A 24,452-nucleotide genomic window follows, 5' to 3' on the forward strand; every position below is an offset into this window, starting at 1 on the left:
CTTTGTACCACTTTGAAATCGTATCAAGATCTGACTCATTCTTTATCCATATTCTTTCAGCCAGAAATAACTACATCATGTGCAAAATGTCTGAGGAATCACTTGAAAATGACTTCAGAGACTAAATTACAATTGTGTACAAAAAGAAATAAAATAAAAGTGAAGTTTCAGAAGCATTATCTTTTTAGTGCAAATGCAGGGCTGAGTCACGTGGTAGAGGACTTACGGTCTTTATGTAAGGACTTTACAAAAGTAGTGATAGTGGGTGGGGCGGGAAACAGTTTGAACAGGGATGGGGCATATGACATACGTGGTGACCTGGACAAGATAGCTTCCCTGACTCGTGGCACCAACGTACACTTTGTTGAGCTGTTCTGGCGTCATGATCGACCACACCTTGACGTAGCTGTGGGGCGAATCAATGTGAGGCTACGGATGGGTCTGAGGGCAGCCAACTTTGCTCATGTTTTGTAAATAAAATTGCCTTTTCCTGCTGCCACTTAATTTATTCATCGCAGCCGCGTTTCGCCTTTTTCTTGTTCTAAGGCATCATCAGTGGGATGATTTGCTGATCTTCGTTTCTTCTCATCTGGTCTGGAGGTCGCACTACCACTTTATTACTGACATATAAGCACAACTTTCAAAAAATGGCTCTAAGCACTATTGGACTTTGCGTTCTGACCTCCTTCACACTGTTCACCATGTTTCTCTTTCTTTTTCTGGTGTACTATTGTTCTTTTGCCACTCGATTAACTATTTAAAAAAGTCACACACTGCTTTTAACAACGTAAATATTGCAACTCCATTACGTTTTTTTTAATATTTATTCTGCACTAATCCCTTAGGTTTATGGTTTATATTATATTATAACATAATAGAGGCCCATTTTCCTGCTGTCACCATTCTCAAAAATAATAGAAGCACTTTTGAAAGACAGATTAATGAACTACCTGAATAAAAATAATCTTTTAAGCAAATCACAGTTTTGTTTCCGAAGCGGCAAAAATACGGAGTTAGCCATAGTAGAACTCACAAAAGTTGTACTTGAAGTTCTTGACAACGATGAGTCACAGGCATATTTTTGGATCTTTCTAATGCCTTTGATACAGTCAGCCATAAGATTCTATCAAATAAATAAGAAGCATTAGGAATAAGAGGGGTAGCTAATGACTGTTTCCAATCATACCTAGCAGATAGGGTACAAAGAGGCAAAGATAACAGATACTTCAAATAGATCCAAACATTTAGTATACCACTTATCAGAACCAAAATACATTAATATAGGGGCTCCGCAAGGTAGCATATTAGGACCAATACTACTACTGATATACATCAATGACTTTTCCAGTAGTGTTACTCCTGGTGAAAAATTCTCTTCGCTGATGACAGCAATATTAGTCACTGAGAAAAAGGAGAGAACTCCTTGCAGAGAAAGCAAATGAAAATCTCAAGGAGATTTACAGTTGGTTAATAAGCAATAAAGTGACATTGAATATAAAAAACTAATGCTATGAATTTCAGTTTGAAGAGGAAAAATGAGAATGTGAATACATTTACCAGTCACTTGTACATATCAAAAATAACATTGGTAATTACTGCACATACAGCTCTGTCCATGACCATGGAACAAGAGCTAGAAAAAATTACATTCACCAAGAAAAAATAAACATAAAACTCAAAATAGCATTTTCTACCAAGGAATAAAAATGCACAATAAATTACCAAAAGAGATTAAAGGAGTTGAAAATATACACTTATTTAAAAAGGCAGCTAAAAAGTACCTGTTATGCAATACATTTTATACAGTGAAGGATTACTTCGATAAATCAGAGTAGGGGTTTTGTAAAAAAAAGTGTTACAAATAAATAATAATCATGACTATAAAACATCCAACATTCCACACAAGACCTTCACACTACATTTTTTCCCTTCTTTTTTCCTTTTCTAGAAATACTTACACCAAGATATGCAAAGCACAATACTAACACCTCTTCCTCTTTGTGAGCTCAATATCTCACTCATTATAGAGGGATGCTGACTCAGTTTATCTGAATAGCAAATGGGAAGTTGCGGTACAGAAAATGACCCACAGATTACCATTGTATGTGTGTTCGTGTGTATAGTGAGTGAAGTGTTACGATACAATGTGTGGCTAAGAAATGTCTCCGCAATATCCTTTCTTCCTGGAGTGCTAGTTCTGCAAGATTCGCAGAAGAGCTTCTGTGAAGTTTGGAAAGTAGGAGACGAGGTACTGGCAGAATTGAAGCTGTGAGGACGGGACGTGAGTCTTGCTTGGGTAGCTCAGTTGCTAGAGCACTTGCCCGCGAAAGGCAAAGGTCCTGAGTTCGAGCCTCGGTCCGGCACACAGTTTTAATCTGTCAGGAAGTTTCAATATGTGTATAGTGTGTGCAGTGACTGATAGTGAGATATGAGTGAACAGTGTGCCATTACATTATTTAATAAGTTATTTCTTTAAAAAAGTATTTGTACCAGGAGTAAATCTAAGGATTGTCTCTAACTAGAAGTTAAGGTTCAAATGGCTCTGAGCAATATGGGACTTAACGTTTGAGGTCATCAGTCCCCTAGAACTTAGAACTACTTAAACCTAGAACATCACACACATCCATGCACGAGGCAGGATTCGAACCTGCGACCGGAGCGGTCGCGCGGTTCCAGACTGAAGCGCCTAGAACCGCTCGGCCACACTGGCCGGCTAGAAGTTAAGTTATTTAAAATTGATCTAAACCTGTAAATACTTCGACATGTCCTATATCCTTGTAAAAAAGAGATCTACAAATGAATAAAGCTACTACTACAACTCCTTCTTCCTCTTACTAGTATCTGTTCACAACGTACTGAACGAGGTTCCCTAGCTCTCGATCGATTTCTCTCGACAGCAAGTGTTTTGTGTCCACCCACTGCCAGCATTAGCGACCCAACAATATAGAACTATGTAACGAAGTGATTGTCGAGCAGTGGCATGTCAAACTACGCACTCCTTGTGCCATCAATGCATGACGAAAGCGCGGCCTGTTCCTTCCGCAGTGCCCGGCCACGGCCAACCCTCAACGTGCGTTAGAAGTCGATGCTTGCGTCCGGCATATTTTGCTTGGCGGTTACCACACTCTGCAGATAGAAAAGCAAAGAAACACGGATTTATACACGTGTAGCATGTTGCAACGTACTAGAAGAAAACAGCTCTTTCGTTATAGCAGGGCAATATTCAGTCTGAAGCAGATGCTCTCCATAAGAGCAGAGTGACTAATGGAAGACGCAAATGAAGTTCCTCCACAGAAACGGGGTGGATAATGCATGATTCGGTCGAAGTTAACGTATACAAACAAGGAGACGACCTTTGCAAAGCATAACACTTACGGATGATGATTTCCCCAACAGAAAACTAGATGGACTTGAATTATATGCAAAAAATACTCACCAGTGAATTATCTGCGTTAACGTTTCTTAATTTCCTGGCGGTGTTAGTTATTTGTAATGGAAAAGTACACACCTGGAAATGGAAAAAAGAACACATTGACACCGGTGTGTCAGACCCACCATACTTGCTCCGGACACTGCGAGAGGGCTGTACAAGCAATGATCACACGCACGGCACAGCGGACACACCAGGAACCGCAGTGTTGGCCGTCGAATGGCGCTAGCTACGCAGCATTTGTGCACCGCCGCCGTCAGTGTCAGCCAGTTTGCCGTGGCATACGGAGCTCCATCGCAGTCTTTAACACTGGTAGCATGCCGCGACAGCGTGGACGTTAACCGTATGTGCAGTTGACGAACTTTGAGCGAGGGCGTATAGTGGGCATGCGGGAGGCCGGGTGGACGTACCGCCGAATTGCTCAACACGTGGGGCGTGAGGTCTCCACAGTACATCGATGTTGTCGCCAGTGGTCGGCGGAAGGTGCACGTGCCCGTCGACCTGGGACCGGACCGCAGCGACGCACGGATGCACGCCAAAGCCGTAGGATCCTATGCAGTGCCGTAGGGGACCGCACCGCCACTTCCCAGCAAATTAGGGACACTGTTGCTCCTGGGGTATCGGCGAGGACCATTCGCAACCGTCTCCATGAAGCTGGGCTACGGTCCCGCACACCGTTAGGCCGTCTTCCGCTCACGCCCCAACATCGTGCAGCCCGCCTCCAGTGGTGTCGCGACAGGCGTGAATGGAGGGACGAATGGAGACGTGTCGTCTTCAGCGATGAGAGTCGCTTCTGCCTTGGTGCCAATGATGGTCGTATGCGTGTTTGGCGCCGTGCAGGTGAGCGCCACAATCAGGACTGCATACGACCGAGGCACACAGGGCCAACACCCGGCATCATGGTGTGGGGAGCGATCTCCTACACTGGCCGTACACCACTGGTGATCGTCGAGGGGACACTGAATAGTGCACGGTACATCCAAACCGTCATCGAACACATCGTTCTACCATTCCTAGACCGGCAAGGGAACTTGCTGTTCCAACAGGACAATGCACGTCCGCATGTATCCCGTGCCACCCAACGTGCTCTAGAAGGTGTAAGTCAACTACCCTGGCCAGCAAGATCTCCGGATCTGTCCCCCATTGAGCATGTTTGGGACTGGATGAAGCGTCGTCTCACGCGGTCTGCACGTCCAGCACGAACGCTGGTCCAACTGAGGCGCCAGGTGGAAATGGCATGGCAAGCCGTTCCACAGGACTACATCCAGCATCTCTACGATCGTCTCCATGGGAGAATAGCAGCCTGCATTGCTGCGAAAGGTGGATATACACTGTACTAGTGCCGACATTGTGCATGCTCTGTTGCCTGTGTCTATGTGCCTGTGGTTCTGTCAGTGTGATCATGTGATGTATCTGACCCCAGGAATGTGTCAATAAAGTTTCCCCTTCCTCGGACAATGAATTCACGGTGTTCTTATTTCAATTTCCAGGAGTGTATATTAATGTGGAGTTACGTTGGCAACAACGGAGTATATTCGCATTTAGAACGAACCAGTCACAAAGTAAGGTTCATATGCTGTAACAGCAGCTACTATGTAAATTACAGAGCCATTAACGTTAGCATATAATGTCTCGTATCGTGGAAAGACAAATAACTCAGCAATGACCTGCACAGAACGACAGTATCATCTCTGTTCTACAGTTTGAGGTCATATTGATGTTTATGAAATATAGAACGATTGTGAATTGTGTTTTATTCATCTCATGACAGACATTTGCAATCCATTTGGTTTGCGTACAGCAGACATGTCAAAAATTTGTAATACAGTTACAATGATTTTTACATTAATAAGTAATAATAATACAATAAATGATAACACTATAAGGGATGTCTTGGAATGTTTAACACATTGCATCCAGCTCAAATTTCCAGTTTGTCCTGCGTGAATTCATCAAATGAGTAACAACATTTCAGTGTCAGTACCTCATATAGCTTTCTTTTAAGTGAACCTTAATTCATCGGCATCAACTTATTCCCTTGTAATTTATTACAAATTTTCATTCCCATGTATTGAGGTCCCTGGGCATACAGTCTGAGGCAGTGGGTGGGGAGTATAATATTTTCTTTGTTTCTAGTCTCATGTGAATGGACAAAAGGTTTCCCTCAAATAATTCGTGTCTGAACTCTCAAGCTGCTGCAACTCCGATTGTTAATACCGGTGCAGTTCGTTTTTATTTTTATTTTTTTTAAAAGAGTCCATTTGGCAATAAAATTCGACAAATCACAGACACTTTTACGGCACGTATCGCCAGCTGTGATCTTAAGCTTGGGAACCAAAGGAAACAGAATCTTCTTCCAATTTTTTATTGATTTTGTGCAAGTTCCGGGCAACACTGGTTATAGCGGTCAAATTTATGTACATCTAAAAGTTCCAGAATTAAGAGTCAAATGAATCCACCTTATATATGCCCCATCACTGTGTCGAAAAATTTTACAGTAGTAATTTCTTACATATAATTTCTGTTTCCAAAATTACGGCAGCGTTATGTGTAGGACGAATCTTCCATATATCGGCCATGAAGCCCTTTCCTATATCCTACCAAATACGCCACGTTTGGTTTTAAAAATTTATTGGGATTAATTCGTGCTACAGATTAGCTGATGCCGTAAGCTCTGACTTGAAGTTGTATCAAAAAAGGCGTCAGTGAGAAGGAAAATACCTGCAAAAGCATACATTATTTTTTAATGTATGTGCCAAATTTCATGATGGTGTTCCAGTGAGAACATATTAAAATAAATTTTATTTTACCGAGAAGTGCAGCCCCTTTTGCGTAATCTGTAGGGCTTTAGAATTGTTATTAAGTTGTAATAATAATATTTTATTCAACATCGAATGATTCAGGTTGCAATTCTTGCTATATAATACAATAATACATTCTTTTGAATACCGGTAAGTTATTGATTAACAAAATGATTAGGTTACAGATAAAATGGCATACATAACACAATTTTTCTGCACACTTCTTATTCCGCATGTAAGTATGATATTCTTCTAATGTGTAAAATAGATTTTGTAACAGGAATGTCTTTAGCTAAAATTTAATCTTCATTGTGGGAAGGTTCATAACTGTACTGGGCAGTGTATTCACTAATTTTAAACCTGCATGTTGCGAACCTTTTCGTAGAGTGCTGTTCCGCCGCTGCTGATACAAAATTTTCTTTACTTTTGGTGTTGTACTGATGCAAATAAAAAAAAATTACGCGGGGCTGTAGCCCATTAAAAGTAATGTGGCGTTTAGGGTGTACATGTTTACTACAGTTAGCACACCAGTTTTTGGAAACAAGCTATGGCATGACTCCTTACGTTTTGTTCCACAGATTGTGATCATGATTTTTATTTGTCCCATAAATTACCTTATGTACAGGTGTAGGCTATACTTGTAATATAGGACAGGTCATTTTGATGGCATCTAGGCAATACACATATAATAGGCAATACAGTAATAACATACAATAGCTTACACAATATGTATATTATGATTTACATTAGAGTTAAAATTACGTTTTTGTGAATCTCATATTGTACATGAGTAGTTTTAATGCTAGTTTAGTTCCTTACACTTAACTGTAATTCAAGCTTCTCTTATTGTGCATTACGTTTATTATTCACAATATGGACGTTTCCTCACTGTGTGCTCATGTAATCAAAACACTGTAGAGTTATTCTTCTATCAAAAATTATTTTTGGAATGCTGGGAACATTATCTCAGTTTTGAGGTTTTGTAAGTACCTTGACAATGCTTGTATTAACCTTGTACCAGTGTATTAAGGTTCATTGTCAAAATTTTGAAGTTGTCTGAAATGTACCACCATTGTTTTGTGTCCCCTGTGTTATGAAGATGAACAGTTACAGTGGTTTCCAATTTTGTGAGATCTTGTAATGCAGTTACAACACTCTTGAGATATATACAGAGGAGGAGTTATATACAGTAGTGGAGTTGTCAAAATATTAAGTTCTTTGAAACAGTTTCTACAAGATTCTTTTTGCTTGTTTTGCAGTATAGTTGGAATGGCTTTCTTCTGTAGTGTGAGTATTCTTTTCACTCCTGTGATGGTTGAGTTCCCTCATACTGTGATCCAATATTACATGTATGGTTCAAAAAGTCCATGACAGACAGTGTCGAGAGGTGTTGATGTGCATACTGAGCAAGTTGTTTCACTACAAATATCACTGACCTTAGCTTGTCAGATACAGTATTTATTTGCTGCTTCGAATTTAGCTTGATGTCTATTGTTATGCCTAAAAACGTAGCTGAAGTTACTTCTCTCACTTTTTTTTCACCTAGAAAAACATGTGCATGTTGGTTCGATGACTTAAATGTATACGCTAAGATTCGGTGTGTAGAGATAAGCACTTTAATGATCAGCTTGGTATTGTTATACATAAACACATAGTCACTCCAATTCAAATGTTTGCAATGGACTGAAGGTCTGCGCACTATCTGTCGCAAACCTCAAAGATGGCAGGAGCAGTACGAACATCTGGGTCTGTAGGCAGGGCCCATGCAAGTCATTACTGATGGGTGGGGGAGGGAGGGGAAGGAATGACAGTTCTTATGCCACACAAGTGGGCGTAATAAGTGGCCCGGATCATCACAATTGGTTAGGGGGGAGGGGGAGGGAGTGAGAGGAATGGTGATAGGAGGCCTGTGGCATCGATGAAAGAAGAGATCACATTGATCTCTGCACCTGGGGGAAGGTGTTTGATGATAGAAATGGAAGAGGTGGGAGGGATGTTGTTTGAGTGGGGAGGAGCATGAAGGATGAAAATGAAATTGTCATGTACCTTTAGAGAGATGTCATCCGGGGCAAAACGGGACACATGTGTTTGGAAGGTGAAAGAGCAAGGAGGGAAATGGGAAAAGTGGGTGAGTCGTGAGTAAGGGGAACACTCGCCATCAGGGGATCGGACTCTGGCAGGCTGGAGATGGAGCCAGTGCGGAGCAGGCATATGACAGTGAGACCTCATGTGGTGATGTAGGCAGCTCAACGGGGACAGGCTCGTCCACAACGTCGTCTGCAACTGAAACGGTGAGAGTTCGGTCGCGTAGGAGGATGTCAAATGTGTTCTTTGCACGCGCTAATACTTCATGGGGGCTGGAATATGGGCATTGTAAAGCTGCATGCACTGAGCCATTGCGTAACATCACATAATTGCACTTGTCTAGTTCCTTGTGCATAAACAGAGCCAGATTGGAGTGAGAACCGGGAGGCGGCACACACTGTTGAGAATTATGGAAGCGCACCTGCTCTACTAGGGGAGGGAGGCCAGTGACTGCAAGCAAATGTGAGTCCTCGGCAAACTGGACTGGAAGGACCAATGGTTCGCCAGACAATATTTCGGCCAGAGAAGCCTTGAGGTCCTCCCTGAAGAACACACGGATGCCCAGGAGAACCTGAGTAATGCGTCAGACCACAAGGAGTTGTGGCACATGAGAGCGGCTTTTAAGGTCCAACGCCACTGCTCCATGGGGCCGTTATTTTGGGGGTGGTAGGCAGTAGTCCGGAATCGCGCCACCCTACAGAGCTCACATAATTTGGAGAAAAATATAGATTCAAACTGTCGGCCTTCATCTGTTGTCACATAGGATGGACAGCCGAAGCAAGAAATCCATGTGGCTATGAAAGAATGAGCAACAGAGTCTGCAGAAATGTCCACCATGGGGGTAGCCTCTACCCAACAGGTCGCCTTTTCGATAATTGACAAGATGTATCTATAGTTTTGTGAGGGGGACAGTGGACTGTCCGAATCGAGTTGTACATGTCTGAAGCAACATGGAGGTACATCAAACCTGCCAGTATGGGGTCACGTGTGCCTATCGACCTTGGAGAACTTGGAGCATTGGCATGCAACAAATGCTCGTGTCCAGTCACAGCACTGAGCTTCGATTCTAAACAACACAAAGCATTCGGAGATAAGCCTGGTTGTGGCCTTTATGCCTGGGTGGGCAAGGTTGTGTGTTGTGTCGAAAACCTGTCATCTCACAGATTATGTGATGAGTGGGCGAGATGAACCAGTTGAGACGTCACGCTTGACCCATGGAGCATGCGAGGCTCGATCTAAAGAGCCGTGGAACTGTCTGTCAGTTATTTCATGATTTCTGCGTCATGGTGTTGCACTCGGGCAAGTCCATCACAGTCAATGACACTATCTATGGCAGAGATGCAGGAGAGACAATTGGCCACGATGTTGTCTGCTCCCCATATGTGGCAAAAGTAATTTGTGTATTGAGCAATAAGGTCCATGTGGCAAGACCAGTGGCGAGGGGTGCCACAGGTGGGTTGCGTAAAACGTCTGCGGGGCACGGTGGTCAGTGAAGACCGTGGAACGTCTCTGCCCTCAGTGTCTTCACGGAAATAATGTATAGCCTCATGCACAGCAATTAGCTCCCAGCCAAAAGCCGACCAATTCTTCCAGGATGGTGATAACTTTTTTGAGAAGAAATGTAGGGGTTGAACTTCATCTCCAACGTGCTGTTGCAGGACGGCCCCAATTGAAGAATCGCTGGCGTCCGTGGTGACATAGATTTTGGCGTCTGCGATTGGATGAGCTAAGGTGACAGCTTGTGTGAGAACCTGTTTCAAATCCGCAAATGTACGCTCCATTTCCTTGGTCCACAGCACTTTGCTTGAGCCTGTTGTATGTGGGCCAGATGGGACATCTGTCAATAGTGTTTGTAGTGACGCAGCCTTAGGGATGTGGTGACGGAAGAAGGTAATCATCCCCAAAAAATGGCACAAATCATGGTATGTTTCAGATGGGGGTAGCTGACTAACCAGCACATCTCTGTCCAAGGTGAGTCTGATGCCTGCAGCAAACACTTTGTGGCCAAGAAAAATGACTGAAGTGCATTGGAGTTGCGATTTGTCCTCGTTGATTATCACACTGTTATCGAATAGGCTACAAAACACTGTCTTGAGATTAATTTCATGTTGTTCTGCTGAAGATGAAAAAATTAGAATATCGTTGAGGTATGCATCGCAGGAAGCTGCAATGGCATCTGGTTCACTGATAAGTAATGTGCCTGAGTTGCAACAGGTGAGGGTAACTGCTGTTGGCTGTTGCAAGACCACATGGTGCAGCAACAAAAGATGATACGAAAACCACGAAAACAGTTTGGAGCACTTGGCATCGGGGTCACCATTGTGGATGTAGGTACAGCGGCTTAAATGAATACGCTAAGATTCCACATGTAGAGATAAGCGTTTTAATGATCAGCTTAATATCATTATACATAACACACAGTCACTCCAGTTCAAATGTTTGCAACAGACTGAAGGTCTGCATGCTATCTGTTGCAAACCTCAAAGATAGGTCACTCAACCAATTGCATGTTGCCACAAATATTTGTGTGTTCTTCCTTTTGTGTAGTGTTGAAAACCATGTACACAGGTTCATCTTCTGATTAATGATTAACTCATTGTCCATCAACCATTGTGCTGTGTTATTGATTGTTATGAAAGTGTTTTTCTCGAGTGCTTCAAAGTTGTTGGAAAGATTTAGCACAGTAATATCGTCTGCATACAGTATCTTATTTAGTTTTCATATGTTTCTTAGGATCACAATCTTCCCCTTTTTGTATATAGGTACTATATTAATTAATTTAAGTTGATAAGGAAATATTACTTCTTGGTGTAAGCAGTTGACAACATCCAACAGTGTGTGATGAGTTCTGTTGCCACCTGCTTGATTAAGTAGTTTGACACTTCGTCATATCCAGCAAACTTTTCTCTCTTAAGCTTTTGTATAACCTTTGTCACATCCTCTTTAGATACCGGCTTCAGAAACATTCAGTGGCTTGGCTTATCTTCCTTGGTTATTGCATGCATGCTTTAGATTTCCTACTGTAACTATGTAACTATTATTCAGGATGTTGGAAATTTGTGTTTTGTCTGTAATGATTCTGTTACTCACTTTTCGCACTTTCTATTTCATTTGTTTTCTGTGTATACTTTCTGTTGCCCCCATCTCAGGCTGTTTTCATCTTATTTGTTGATTTTAAAATAATCTCACTAATTTATTTTGCTTTTTCTTGTCTTGTCAACTGTCTGTACTTCTTCTGGTGCTTTTTGTAGGTTTCAGTACTTCCCCCTTTTTCATCACTCTTAAGGTAGCCTTCCATGCTATTATTTCCTTCATTATCCTTTGCTTGTTTTGGAGAATTTTTCTTTTCCTCTTGGATTTTGGAAATGCTGTATTGAAGTAACATGTTAAGATTTCTTGAAAATCATTGTATTTTTCATCTGTTCCCTGAGTTTGAAGAATGACTGTCCAAAGTTCTTTTTTCAACATATGTTGATGTTTTGTTGATTGGATAGCCTAACATCTCTTTCTACATATTTGCCTTCTTTAGTGAGTTTAGATTTCCTTATACTTCACACATTGTCGAAAATAATCAGATGCAGGTGAAATATCAAGCAGAGGTGCAAAATCGCTATTGAGCGCCTAGTGACAGGGTGAGACCACAGCAGGTGCATCACCCAAAGAATTCGCGGGCCCAGCGTGGTTGATGCAAGTCGAAGATGCAAGTCTCCCTTCGACCGGCACAGAGGGGGACATGTTAAATGGTGGACTGCTCTGAGGAGGGGGCAGTCATGCATGTGGACCCCAAAACTGGACAGCCGTGTGGTCCTTGTTGGGAAACTCAGGCGAGGGGTTTCTGGAATCTTGTGCTGGAGGAGCATTCTGTCGAGTGTAGAATGCCGTAGAAGTGTCCACACTGATGTTTACAGTGCCTGGTGTGGTGTGCTGGTGGAGGTTAGAGCCGTCTGCCCAGTCGAAGAAAACACTGGAGACACGAACACTCCCAGTGTATTAGTAGCACACGGGGTAAAGCGTTGCACTTCACAGTCGAAGGTCTATTCTGCGGTCGCAGCGTCCTGCACTGCCAGAAGAGCTAACAGTTGCAACATTGTCTATTGGTGGGGAACCAGTGATACACAGTGAACGAATGCAAGGTATTTTTGCGACTCGGTGTCACCAATGTGGGTATTCTGGCTATAGCGACTAACCACACACAGAAAACTCCAACTGCCTAAGATCAGGCACTTTTATTAAGGTTCATATAAATACACAAAACACAAAGAAAACAATACAGAGAATCATAACACGAACATCATAACCCAACTCTCCTAGAACAATCCAAAGAACAATGAGTCCCAAAGACAGTTTACTCTGCACTTCGCAGGTGGCAGTTACTGGCGCTCAATGGTCAGCACAAGCATCTCCTCAAATTTTTTTCTTTCTTTTTGTATCATTTCCCATGTCAAAATTTAAATCAACAAGTATTACTTGACCTTTCATTTTGTTTTTTCTAGTAGGTTGTACTTTTGTTTTCTTTTTTGACGTAAGTATTTATTTTGCCACTTTGTAATTGGTACACACAGGATATTCGGCTCTTTGTGCACAATACCTTTAATTTCAAAATCTTTCTCTTTACTTTGGGTAAAGTTTTGTGTGTATCAATTATACTGCATTCATAATTCTTGGCAAATATTGCTACTCCTCCACCCTCATATTCTGATCAATGGAAATTATTTGCAAGAGCGTAATCTTTCATAGTAACACTACATATTTCAATCTCTTTTAATCCATGTTCACTTACACCATTATGTCTGGTCATGTTTCATTAGTAAGTACTTCTAATTCAAATTTTTTATTGTTCCCATATTGTGGATTTCCATGCAGAATTCTGAGCTTTATTTCTTTCTCCTTATTGATAAGTTCTCAGTTCCTATTTGGTCATCATGTTCACATTTCTTGCTACTAATATTTAACTTCCAATTTTTTTTTCTTGGCTTGGCTGTACTATAAAAAATCACTGGCCTGAAGTTGAGATGCCATCCTTTTTCTTACAGAAGTTCTTGTAGGCACTGTTTTGGGTAGCTTTTCTTTTTTTCCTTTTTGTGACTGCTGCTTGCTGTTGCTCATCAGCTTTGTTGGTTTTGTTTTTTGGACATAGTTCCAGTGGAATATGTTCTTCTTCTGCAGAGGGTTCTGTGTTTTTATTTACTGTCTTGTTTTCTATTGAGGATATGTTACAATTCAGCTCAGTCTCATTAGGCCTAGCTATTTTTTGCTGCCTTACATCATTGGGTTTGTCTATTGGATTAATTTGCAGTGACTGTAAAAATACTTGTAGCTAATCAGTTAATTTATGGCAACACAATATTTCAACTAAGCAAAACAATTGAACCAATATTGGCAGAACTGAGCCAGTGTTAGCTGCAGACAGATGAATGCAATGAGTTAAAACAGATGGGGAATCAAAGTGAGGACAGTTGAGTCAGCAACACCTTGCTCACACACACACACACACACACACACACACACACACACACACACACACACACACACAGACAGACAGAGAGAGAGAGAGAGAGAGAGAGAGAGAGAGAGAGAGAGGCTTGCTTTTCAGCTGTACTGCGCATGTGAGTCCATGGCTCATTTCTTCAAAAGGGGCTCTGGGTGTCAACATACTCTAAAATAATTTTATAGCTCCAACCGCTGGTGCCTGTAATTTTCTAGTGAACCAGTACATGAATTGGCAAGCTACAATACATTCATGTAGATGGACTTTTTTAATTGGTACCTTGACTCATTCCGTATCCATGTATGTTGTTCTCATTGATGGGATTTATGGAAAAAATGAATGAATGAGTGAGTGAGTGATTATGCAAAGATAGAGAGATCTACAAAGAATAGACTGTTGTGGAGAGTTGCATCAAACCAGTTTTTGGATCGAAGACTACAACAGTGTTATACTACATTCAAAATGTGGATTACATGAAGAGACTTCATATAAAGGATGAAGATTTGGCTAATGAATTTTGTCTTCCAATGTACATGTCTCAAATTTATATTGTGGCAAGTAATATTTACCTATTAGAAATAAGTTTATGCAGCAAATGGAGAGGGGAGGACAAAAACTGTTTTACTGTTTTAGGGCTGATATTTCGTTTTCTCTTTAATTTTGCTTTATTGTGAGACATGTAAACTAGATTTAGTTAATATACTCTTAGTTTAGTAAAGTCTTGAAGGAACTGAGCTGTATTTGATACCAAACATAATCACTCTTTCAGATGACTACAACCGAGTGGTCCTAGATCAACTGGATGATGTTCCAGATTCGGATTACATAAATGCCTCATACATAGATGTGAGTACAGGTACTTAGTATGAAAGAACAAAAATATTTTGTCTAATTATTGTGTTATAAGCATCATTTGTTGTACGTATCAGTTTCAATGTACAGGGAAATAATGGCTGTTGCCAAAAGGAAAAAAAAACTGGTGGCTGTGCCTGATCGTTCTGCTGCAGGTGATATTTTTTTTTGGCAAAGATGCCACCTCCATCCTCATTACATCATCCCCAAGCCAAAACTACCTCTGGTACATTGTCTTTCCCATTTCCCTGATTTTAGTGGCAGCATCATATATTTTTTTGTCTATTGTTGACACTGGACAAAGTCTTCTGCACAATTTCTTAATTTACTGGTAGAGGGTGAAGACTGAGTAGTTTCACAAAGGAAATAAAATCTGCTTATTTTCATTCATATATTCTAGCCTTTTTTTTTAAATCTTTGTGGAGTATCAAGATTGCATATTGATTTCCACAGTATGGGATATTTCTAGTGCTATTCACTCACTGGCACCTGGACGCTTATCATCTGTTGTCTCAAAATTGTACCAATGTAATGTCTAGGATTAAGAAATGAAATTGTTACAGACTGAGAATATTTTCCATTCAAGAGGAGATACGGTGTTTATTGTGAAAACCCAAAATAACATTTGTCAAATGTCTTCAACATCATTTTTAATTGATCTGTTTCTACATCCATATCCTGCAATCAATTTTGAAGTGTGTGGCAGAGGGATTGGATTGAACTGAGTTGGGTGAAGAGACCAAACAGTGAGGTCATCGGTCTCATTGGATTAGGGAAGGGTGGGGAAGGAAGTCAGCCGTGCCCTGTCAAAGGAACCATTTGCCTATAGCATGTGGCAGAGGGTACTTTCTCATTGTATCACATATTAGTTTTCTTCTTAGTCAGTTCATCTGACAAGGATGGAAAGCTTGAATGCCTCTGCCCACACAGCAGTTAGGCAAGTCTATATGCTGTCTTTTGGGGTGATATTTTGGGGGCTATAGTGTATTTCTAGATTCCTCATGTAATACTGTTTCTCAGTCCTTTTTGAATGGGATTTTGTGGGATAGTTGGTATTTAACTTAAAGTGTCTGACATTTCAAGTTTTTCAGCATTTCCATATTGCTTACCCATTAGTCAAACAAACCTGTGACCATTTGTGCTGCCCTTCTTTCTGCATGCTCACTATTGCCTTTTAGTCCTACTTTAATGGTCCCACACACTGGAACAATATTTTATGATAGATTAACGTGTGTCATTTGTAAACAATTGCATTTGTAGAGTTCCTACATTGTCCCTGTACCCTACAAATGAAATGAAGTCTGCCATATGACCATGGTAAACATTTATCAGTCATAGTGGAATCTTGCACTGTACTGAGCGATTTTGGCATGCAGGAAGTGGATGTAGTACAACTCATATCTTCCATCATGATAAAAGTGGTATGACGCATTTGCCATAAATGTCAGTATTGCAATAGTTTTTTATATTCATTTCTAATACATTTTAGCTTATAATCATTTTAAATAAAAGTAGTCTTTCAATTTATGTAAATCATATTCATCTGTTGATTTAGGTCTGGACATAGCTAAATGCTTTTGTAGTTGATGCCTCACACCTACAAATCAAAGAATAGTACTCACTTAAACAGTACCAGTACTTTATGTTTGTATGTGTAAATAAATTCTGCAAAACTTAGTTTTTGCATTTTGTACCACTATAATGAGGCTAGATGGCTCTGTTGGCAGTTGCTAGACTGTGAATCCAAAGTCTGTAGTTCAACCCCCAGGTGAACTTAGGTTGTGTTTTTTTCACTCATTGTTGTTTCATCTCTGGCAATGATTTGTCAAAAATGAAAATTACAACAGTTTGCACTTTGGATAAAAGCGCATAGTGAACTGTGCCAATCCCATGCCCCCTTCCCCCTCCCCCTCCCTCCAGGTATCTGGCTGGCTAAATCAGTTAGAAGATCAAAGAAAGATGTAGTGTTCACACCAACCTCTATTTTGCCTGTGAGGATAGCTGTAACTTTCATTACCAATGGGAAGCTGTGCATCATAGGTGTATAGTGCATATTTTGTGTATTTAAATTTCAGTAATGATGCCCAACACTTGTAGTATTTTTACAAGTTTGTCTTAGGGTACTTCCCTTATAATTTGGTATGCACTTCCTTATTCTACTTATATTGCCTATGATTTAAAGTAAACCTCCATATAAAGCAGATCTGTTGATATTAATTATTATTTAAAACTGTCTATTCTATATCTTGACTGACCTTGTTAAAAAGAAGTGTTCTTTATATCTTATCCTGAAATTCAGCATCCATGCCATATCCTTAAACTGTCTGGACAGTTCTTGGATACCAAGCATAGTGGAGCGTTAACGTACCAAGCTCAACTTTTGGAGAAGTGTGGTTCAAATCCCTGTCTGGCCATATTTTTCTTTTTTCTTTCTTTGTTTTTCTTTTTTGAAGATTGAATCATGTAAATTCTGGGATGGTAACTTTTGAAAAGGATGTAATATATTCCCTTCCCACCCATTGTCCTATCTGAATTTGTGCTCCATCTCTTATGATCTCTTCATTGACAGGATGTTAAAACATAAGCATCCTTCCTTCCTGTTCCTATGCCACATTTCACAAACTACAAAAGAAACTTGCCCTTCATGATGCACTTCCACTCCAAACATAAAAGTTCTACCACATCCCCCTCCAAAATTATGATCATTTGTTGTTGTGCCCTTTAATGAAAATATCCTTCCCTTACGTTGCTCCCAACATTGCATCTCCATTCATTGGTATTATCCTACTTATCTATCCTTTGTAATCTTGTGGTTAATCTTTATACTGTCCCAGCTTGTAACACTGCTCCCCATAGGTCATAACACTGCAAACTACTTTCGATTAGATTTTCACCACTATCTCTTACTCCATCAAAATCAGGGAAACTTACGGGAACAGTCATGTCGTCCACCAGGTCTACTGTAACTATTGTGCAGAAATCTGTGTGGACATGAAAACCAACTAGTGTCCACTGATCTTAGAAATAAACAACTCGGTTGCAACAAACCCTGCTCATTACAATTTGGTACCAAAGCTGCTTTATAACTTGTGTCACCTATGCCCACAGCTCCTCCTCCCCCTTGTGTCTAATGATAACGTTTTTGATGAAATGCTAAACCTTAATTCTTGTTTTGAAGATAATGATATCTTGGAACCACTCATATGACAATGGCTCATTCAGCATGTTCAGTACATACAGCAGTTCTACTGTCTCATTCCTCAATCTCTCCTTTTGTCCCTGTTATCCTACCTCTGCTTCTAGTCCTCCATCCTTCTATTTCTGTTCCAGTTTCATTACTTTTTGTTGCTGGTTTCATTGCTCCTATCGTATTATATTTATAAATCTGTTTATCCAATGAGTGTAACATACCGATGATCTCCTATGTATTAAATCTGCTGCATGCCTCCAATAAAAAGTTGTTGTTTAAAAATTTTCATACAATTCAACATCAGCTCGGACAAATAAGAAGTTGTTACACAGATGACATATTGTTGCTACATAGGTCACAAAGTTCTGTGTTACATATAAATTTTCTACTATGAAGTGATGTTGATGATATCTCTTACTTATTTCTTGATTTTATTCTTTTGTTACAGAGCTTGCTCAAACCAAATGCATACATAGTGTGTCAAGGTCCAACAGAGGTGACAGTGACTGACTTCTGGCGGATGGTGTGGCAGGAAAATGCCTGCTGCATAGTTATGCTCACAAAAACATTTGACTTCATTCGAGTAAGTGAGAGAATAGCCTTAAGCAGCTCCTTGTGCTGTAAAGTAAGGGAGATGTCAGGACATTAGGCCTAAGACGTGAGTGTTTTGTGACAGTGGCAACTTCACTGAAAAGTTATTGGGGCCTTAAATGCACAGTTTTTTTTTCAGTGATTTGAGAAAATATCATTCTCTTCATGTGGTTATTTACTTTTTTGTCTGTGTTCTGAACTAGAAATGATATGCACATATCACTTTATAGATTTTTGTGAATGTTTTTTTTTTTTTCTTAGCTGTGACTTTTGTCATTTAAATGATTGATTGCTTTATTAATCTATGAAACAGACCATGTCATATGGATTTTGTTATGTAAAACATTCGAATTTTTATGGCTTAAGATTAATTGCTCATACAGGAATTGGCAATGATTTTTTAAAATCTAATTACACTTTTTTTCAGTCTTAGTTAATTAGTATTTCTATGTACACATTATAAACAGTACTTCTTCTAATAGCTAACCTGTTTTTAATTTTAGTACTCCATTGACATGTAAAGACTTTTATTTTGTAAATGATCTTTCAGTTTTGTTTTGAAAGAGTAGATAGTATCTATGTCCTTCATTATAGCATTGTATAATAAACTCTGCTGAGCTTTAACTTTGTTTTTTTGTGTTCAGATGCAAATTGTAACAGTTTATGGTTTCATAATCATGTACTAAGCCATTTTTAACATAGTGGTCAATATTTTTTTTAGAATACATAATACTCTGAAAACTATATTCGCAAGGCACGGTTAATATTTACAGCATTTTAAAATGTTTGAGGCAGTGATCTGTTTTTTAGTTTTGGTCATTATATCTATTGCTCTTTTTTGCAGTCTGTACAGCCTGAATATTTATTGTAGTCACTCCCCAAAAACTTATGCCACAGCTAATAACCGAATGAATATAAGCAAAATACGCTGACCTGATACATGAAATATTGTATATTGATGTAAGAATTCGAAGGGCATAGCGTGCTGGAGGGATTCTATTACCAAGTATTTTTACATGTTCTTCCCACAGTCAAATGCATTCCCACAAATTTTATGTTTTCCACACATTGTATAACTTCATTATTTATTTTCAGGTTGTTGTAATCTGGCGTTTGTTTCTGTAAAAGTTTGTAGTACTTACTTTCTTTAATTAAGAGTGACTTTATCATTTATTGCCCATTCGTATATGCTGCTAAGGGTTTCTTCAACTTTCTCTCTTAGTGCTTCTAGTGATTTGGCAGTGATCTGTACATTTGAGTCATCTGTGAACAATATTATTTGTCCATGCTCCACACTTTGTGGGAAATCATTTATGTAAATTAGGAACAGTACTGGACCCAGCACACTACCTTGCGGTATCCCTATATTTATATATTTGGGGTCAGAAGAGTGTTTTTCAGTATATTTGGAGCTACTTGATGTATGTGTAATCTCAGTGATCTACACTCTATTATCCAGATATGACTGAAATCACTTGTCAACCACCCCCCCCCCCCCCCACCACCCACCTTTATTCCCAGTTCATCCAGCATATTTAATAGTATTTTGTGATCAACTGTGTCGAAAACTTTATTTAGATCAAGGAATAGTCCCCTTATCCACTGCATCTAAGACACATTTTGTTAGAAATACTGTTGTCGATTCAGTACCTTCCCCGGATTGGAAACTGAACTGGTCAGTGGAAAGGAAGTTGTATTTATATCATAAGTCTATCTTTTACCATGCTTTCTATTATTTTTTCAAAGCAAGAGATTGGTGAGAGAGGCCTATAATTTTCTATATTTTCAGTGTCATATTTTTTGAAGGGTGGCAGTAATTTAGCATATTTTAAGTAGTAAAGGAAGAAGGGTTTATTTATAATGAGAGACCTGAGTTTCTCCTGGCATACACAATTTTCAAACAACTTACGGGAATTCAGCCAGGTAGTATTAACAGCAACTGCCAATATTTCAGCGAGAGCACACCTTGCCATTTTCAAGGCAAATTGCAACGGACAGGTGATATACAATCAAATTTAAAACCTCAGTTCTCGGACTAATGCAGAAAAGATAAAACACACACACACACACACACACACACACACACTCACACACACTCTCTCTCTCTCTCTCTCTCTCTCTCTCTCTCTCTCTCTCTCTCTGAATACTAGTGCCACCAAAGATCACCAAACAGAGTTTAAACAAAAACTTCCATCCCTGTTTACAAGGTTGCTCGCTAATTTAATCTCAACTGCCTCCTTAATAACACTGTCCCAATAGCTGGACATGCATGCCAATATCTCAGTGCTGTTGTATAACATAGGGTGACCAGTATCCAACCTATGTTTGGCAAAAGCAAATCTACTTGGGTGCTGTAATTGTGTGTGCTGTTTATGCTCAGTACATCGGTCCTCCACAGTCCTGGTAGTTTGACCAATATATGCCATGCCAAAGCTACAAGGAATGCAATATACACCTGCCACTTTCCTCAAAGACTTCCATAAACAAATTTGCGATGACAGGAGACAACGGACTACCCATTGCAACTTCATCTGTCTGTTCGTAATACTGGTCCTTGAATAAAACGTAGGTGATTGTCAACATATGCCGAAAGAGATTAGTTAATTTGGCACCAAACCTAACCTCAATTAACTGCAATGAATCAGACGGAGGAACACGAGTGGAGAGAGAGACCACATCAAAACTTACTAAAATATCAGATTCATTCAACCACAGCCACTCCAAAAACGTAAGAAATCAGCTGAGTTCCTGATATGATGAACACACGAACCAACTTGTGGACTCAACAGAGAAGCAAGATGCTTGGCTACACAATATGTTGGTGCACTGATATTACTCACTATAGGTAGGAAAGGAATCCCTTCCTTATGTACCTTTGGAAGGCCATATAATCTAGGGGGAGCAGCACTATAGGTGTTAAGACTCTTGATAGCATCCTGCGACAAACCACTTTTCTTCAGGAGGCTGTTGGTCTTTCTCTCAACAATTTTTGTGGGGTCAGCATCGATTCTGCAATACGCTGAGTCAGATAATAAATGTTGCATCTTTTGTACATAATCCTGTTTGTTTAAAACAACAGCGGCATTGCCCTTGTCTGCAGGTGAAATAACAATATCAGGATCAACTTTGAGTGAGCATAAAGCAGTCCCCTCTGCTGCTGTTACATTACTCTTCGGTGGACGAGCCCTAATTTACACATGGCATGCATCCCTCCTAACCTCCTCTGCAGTGTCAGGAGGTAGTTTGCAAACTGCCTGTTCAACTGAACTAATAAAATCAACTACCAGCAAACTCTTAGGTGTGGGTGCAAAATTTAAACCCTTCCCAAGCACGGATAAGGTTGTGCCATCAAAAGATTTCTCTGTGAGATTTATCACAGAACGTCGACATGTAACATCAGATTCCGAGTGATGAAAATGTTCAAACTTTACCAATTGCCAGGTAGTAACAGAATTGTATTCCCAGTCTGCTTGAGTCCATGAGGCACCGTCCAACCAATCTCAATGTTGGTACATGATTTTCATCATGACACATCGCAATCTAACTCGACAGCTATGAAGTTTATCCAACTTTTGAAAACACCGATACATTTCCTCCCCATAAGTAAACAATGTGAGACCTGAGTTTCTCCTGGCATATACAATTTTCAAACAACTTTGATGTGAATTCAGCCAGGTAGTATTAACAGCAATCGCCAATATTCCGGCGGGAGCACACTCCCGCCATTTTCGAGGCATACTGCAACAGACAAGCAATGTACAGGCAAATTTAAAACCTCGGTTCTTGGTCTAATGCAGGAAAAATCACACACACACACACACACACACACACACACACACACACACTCTCTGAACATTAGCGCCACCAAAGTCAGAGATATCGACAGGGAGACTATGAACTAGCAGGTGAGGTAACATTGCCTCTGTCAGCTAATGGTGATGGTAGGCTCTCTATACAGTTCTTAATCAGACAAATTGGTACTTCATCCAAACCTGCTGAAATTTTGTTTTTCTGTATGTGAATTGCTTTATACACCGCCTCCTTTATGGTGGGCAGTAATACCATTGAATATGTTATACATTTGTTTAGCTTTTTGAGATAAAGGGCTGTTCAGAGTTTTTCCTGTAATTTTGTACCTATGCTGCTAAAGTAGTCCTTTATATGGCTTGCCATATCTTTTGCCTCTTTTATTCGATTCCCTTTGTATTTGATTTTTATGTTTAATTTATTCATCATTCTGGTACCTGTTTCCTGCTTACAATCTTTTATACTGCCTTGTTTTTGTTTTCAGCAGTGAGTATCAGTTTGTAATTATGAACTTTCTTTGCTGCAAGCATCACTTTCCTGTATGTTTGCCTATACCATTTATAAAAATGTGAGAAAGGTGGATTAGGTTGGCTGTTTTTAATGGAACTGAATACTGCAGTGTTTGAGATGATTTCTTGTTGCCTTTCGTTGCCCATTGGTTTTGTTCTACTGTAGATAGTGGACATAATACTTTAGGCAAACTCCCTTCAATTTTTAGTTTGAACAGAGTCATGAAGTTTTCGAATTTTTCACTTGCATCTACTTCTGTGTATACTGCTCCCTATTTTTGAGCTGCTATTTGTTTGATCTGTTATTCTTGTTGCACTATTAGCCATTGACACTAATTTGAAACACCGAGTTGTTTTTTTTTTTTTTTTGTCTATTTTTGATGATGGCCATACTGGCTGAAAGCTTATTTGTGACAGTCTTTTCGTTGTGCCTATCTGCAACTCAGCATCTCTGGTGTGTGGTGAGCAGCAAATTGTTACATTTGAGACTCCATGTACGAGGATGTTGCCCTTTGGAGTTGATATCATATCAAGAACTTGATTTAGTTTATATAAAAAGATATTCATATCTCCGGTAGAGATCTGTATAAACATAAAATAGTTAATTTTTTACCCTTGCCTTGGTCCCTTAATTCTCTTGCAGTTAACTCAAAATGTTTCTCTTCACTGATTGCACATAGATTACTTCTAATATTATATGGATAATTTTGTTTCACATAGGTACAACAACCTCCACACTTTATAGATATTCCACTCATGTTACACTCCTGGAAATTGAAATAAGAACACCGTGAATCCATTGTCCCAGGAAGGGGAAACTTTATTGACACATTCCTGGGGTCAGATACATCACATGATCACACTGACAGAACCACAGGCACATAGACACAGGCAACAGAGCATGCACAATGTCGGCACTAGTACAGTGTATATCCACCTTTCGCAGCAATGCAGGCTGCTATTCTCCCATGGAGACGATCGTAGAGATGCTGGATGTAGTCCTGTGGAACGGCTTGCCATGCCATTTCCACCTGGCACCTCAGTTGGACCAGCGTTCGTGCTGGACGTGCAGACCGCGTGAGACGACGCTTCATCCAGTCCCAAACATGCTCAATGGGGGACAGATCCGGAGATCTTGCTGGCCAGGGTAGTTGACTTACACCTTCTAGAGCACGTTGGGTGGCACGGGATACATGCGGACGTGCATTGTCCTGTTGGAACAGCAAGTTCCCTTGCCGGTCTAGGAATGGTAGAACGATGGATTCGATGACGGTTTGGATGTACCGTGCACTATTCAGTGTCCCCTCGACGATCACCAGTGGTGTACGGCCAGTGTAGGAGATCGCTCCCCACACCATGATGCCGGGTGTTGGCCCTGTGTGCCTCGGTCGTATGCAGTCCTGATTGTGGCGCTCACCTGCACGGTGCCAAACACGCATACGACCATCATTGGCACCAAGGCAGAAGCGACTCTCATCGCTGAAGACGACACGTCTCCATTCGTCCCTCCATTCACGCCTGTCGCGACACCACTGGAGGCGGGCTGCACGATGTTGGGGCGTGAGCGGAAGACGGCCTAACGGTGTGCGGGACCGTAGCCCAGCTTCATGGAGAAGGTTGCGAATGGTCCTCGCCGATACCCCAGGAGCAACAGTGTCCCTAATTTGCTAGGAAGTGGCGGTGCGGTCCCCTACGGCAC

General features: G+C 40.4%; 1 protein-coding gene across 1 annotated transcript in view; it reads left to right on the top strand.

Moving 5' to 3' along the window:
* LOC126190835 (receptor-type tyrosine-protein phosphatase kappa) overlaps positions 1–24,452 on the top strand; it is a 707,747-nt gene that overhangs the window by 425,362 nt on the left and 257,933 nt on the right. Inside the window, exons 3-4 of the mRNA XM_049931411.1 lie at positions 14,574–14,650; positions 18,295–18,429. Coding sequence (XP_049787368.1) covers positions 14,574–14,650; positions 18,295–18,429 — 212 coding nt within the window. The remainder of the gene's footprint in view (positions 1–14,573; positions 14,651–18,294; positions 18,430–24,452) is intronic.

This window comes from Schistocerca cancellata, chromosome 6 (genome assembly GCF_023864275.1).
Source record: "Schistocerca cancellata isolate TAMUIC-IGC-003103 chromosome 6, iqSchCanc2.1, whole genome shotgun sequence".
NCBI lineage: Eukaryota > Metazoa > Arthropoda > Insecta > Orthoptera > Acrididae > Schistocerca > Schistocerca cancellata.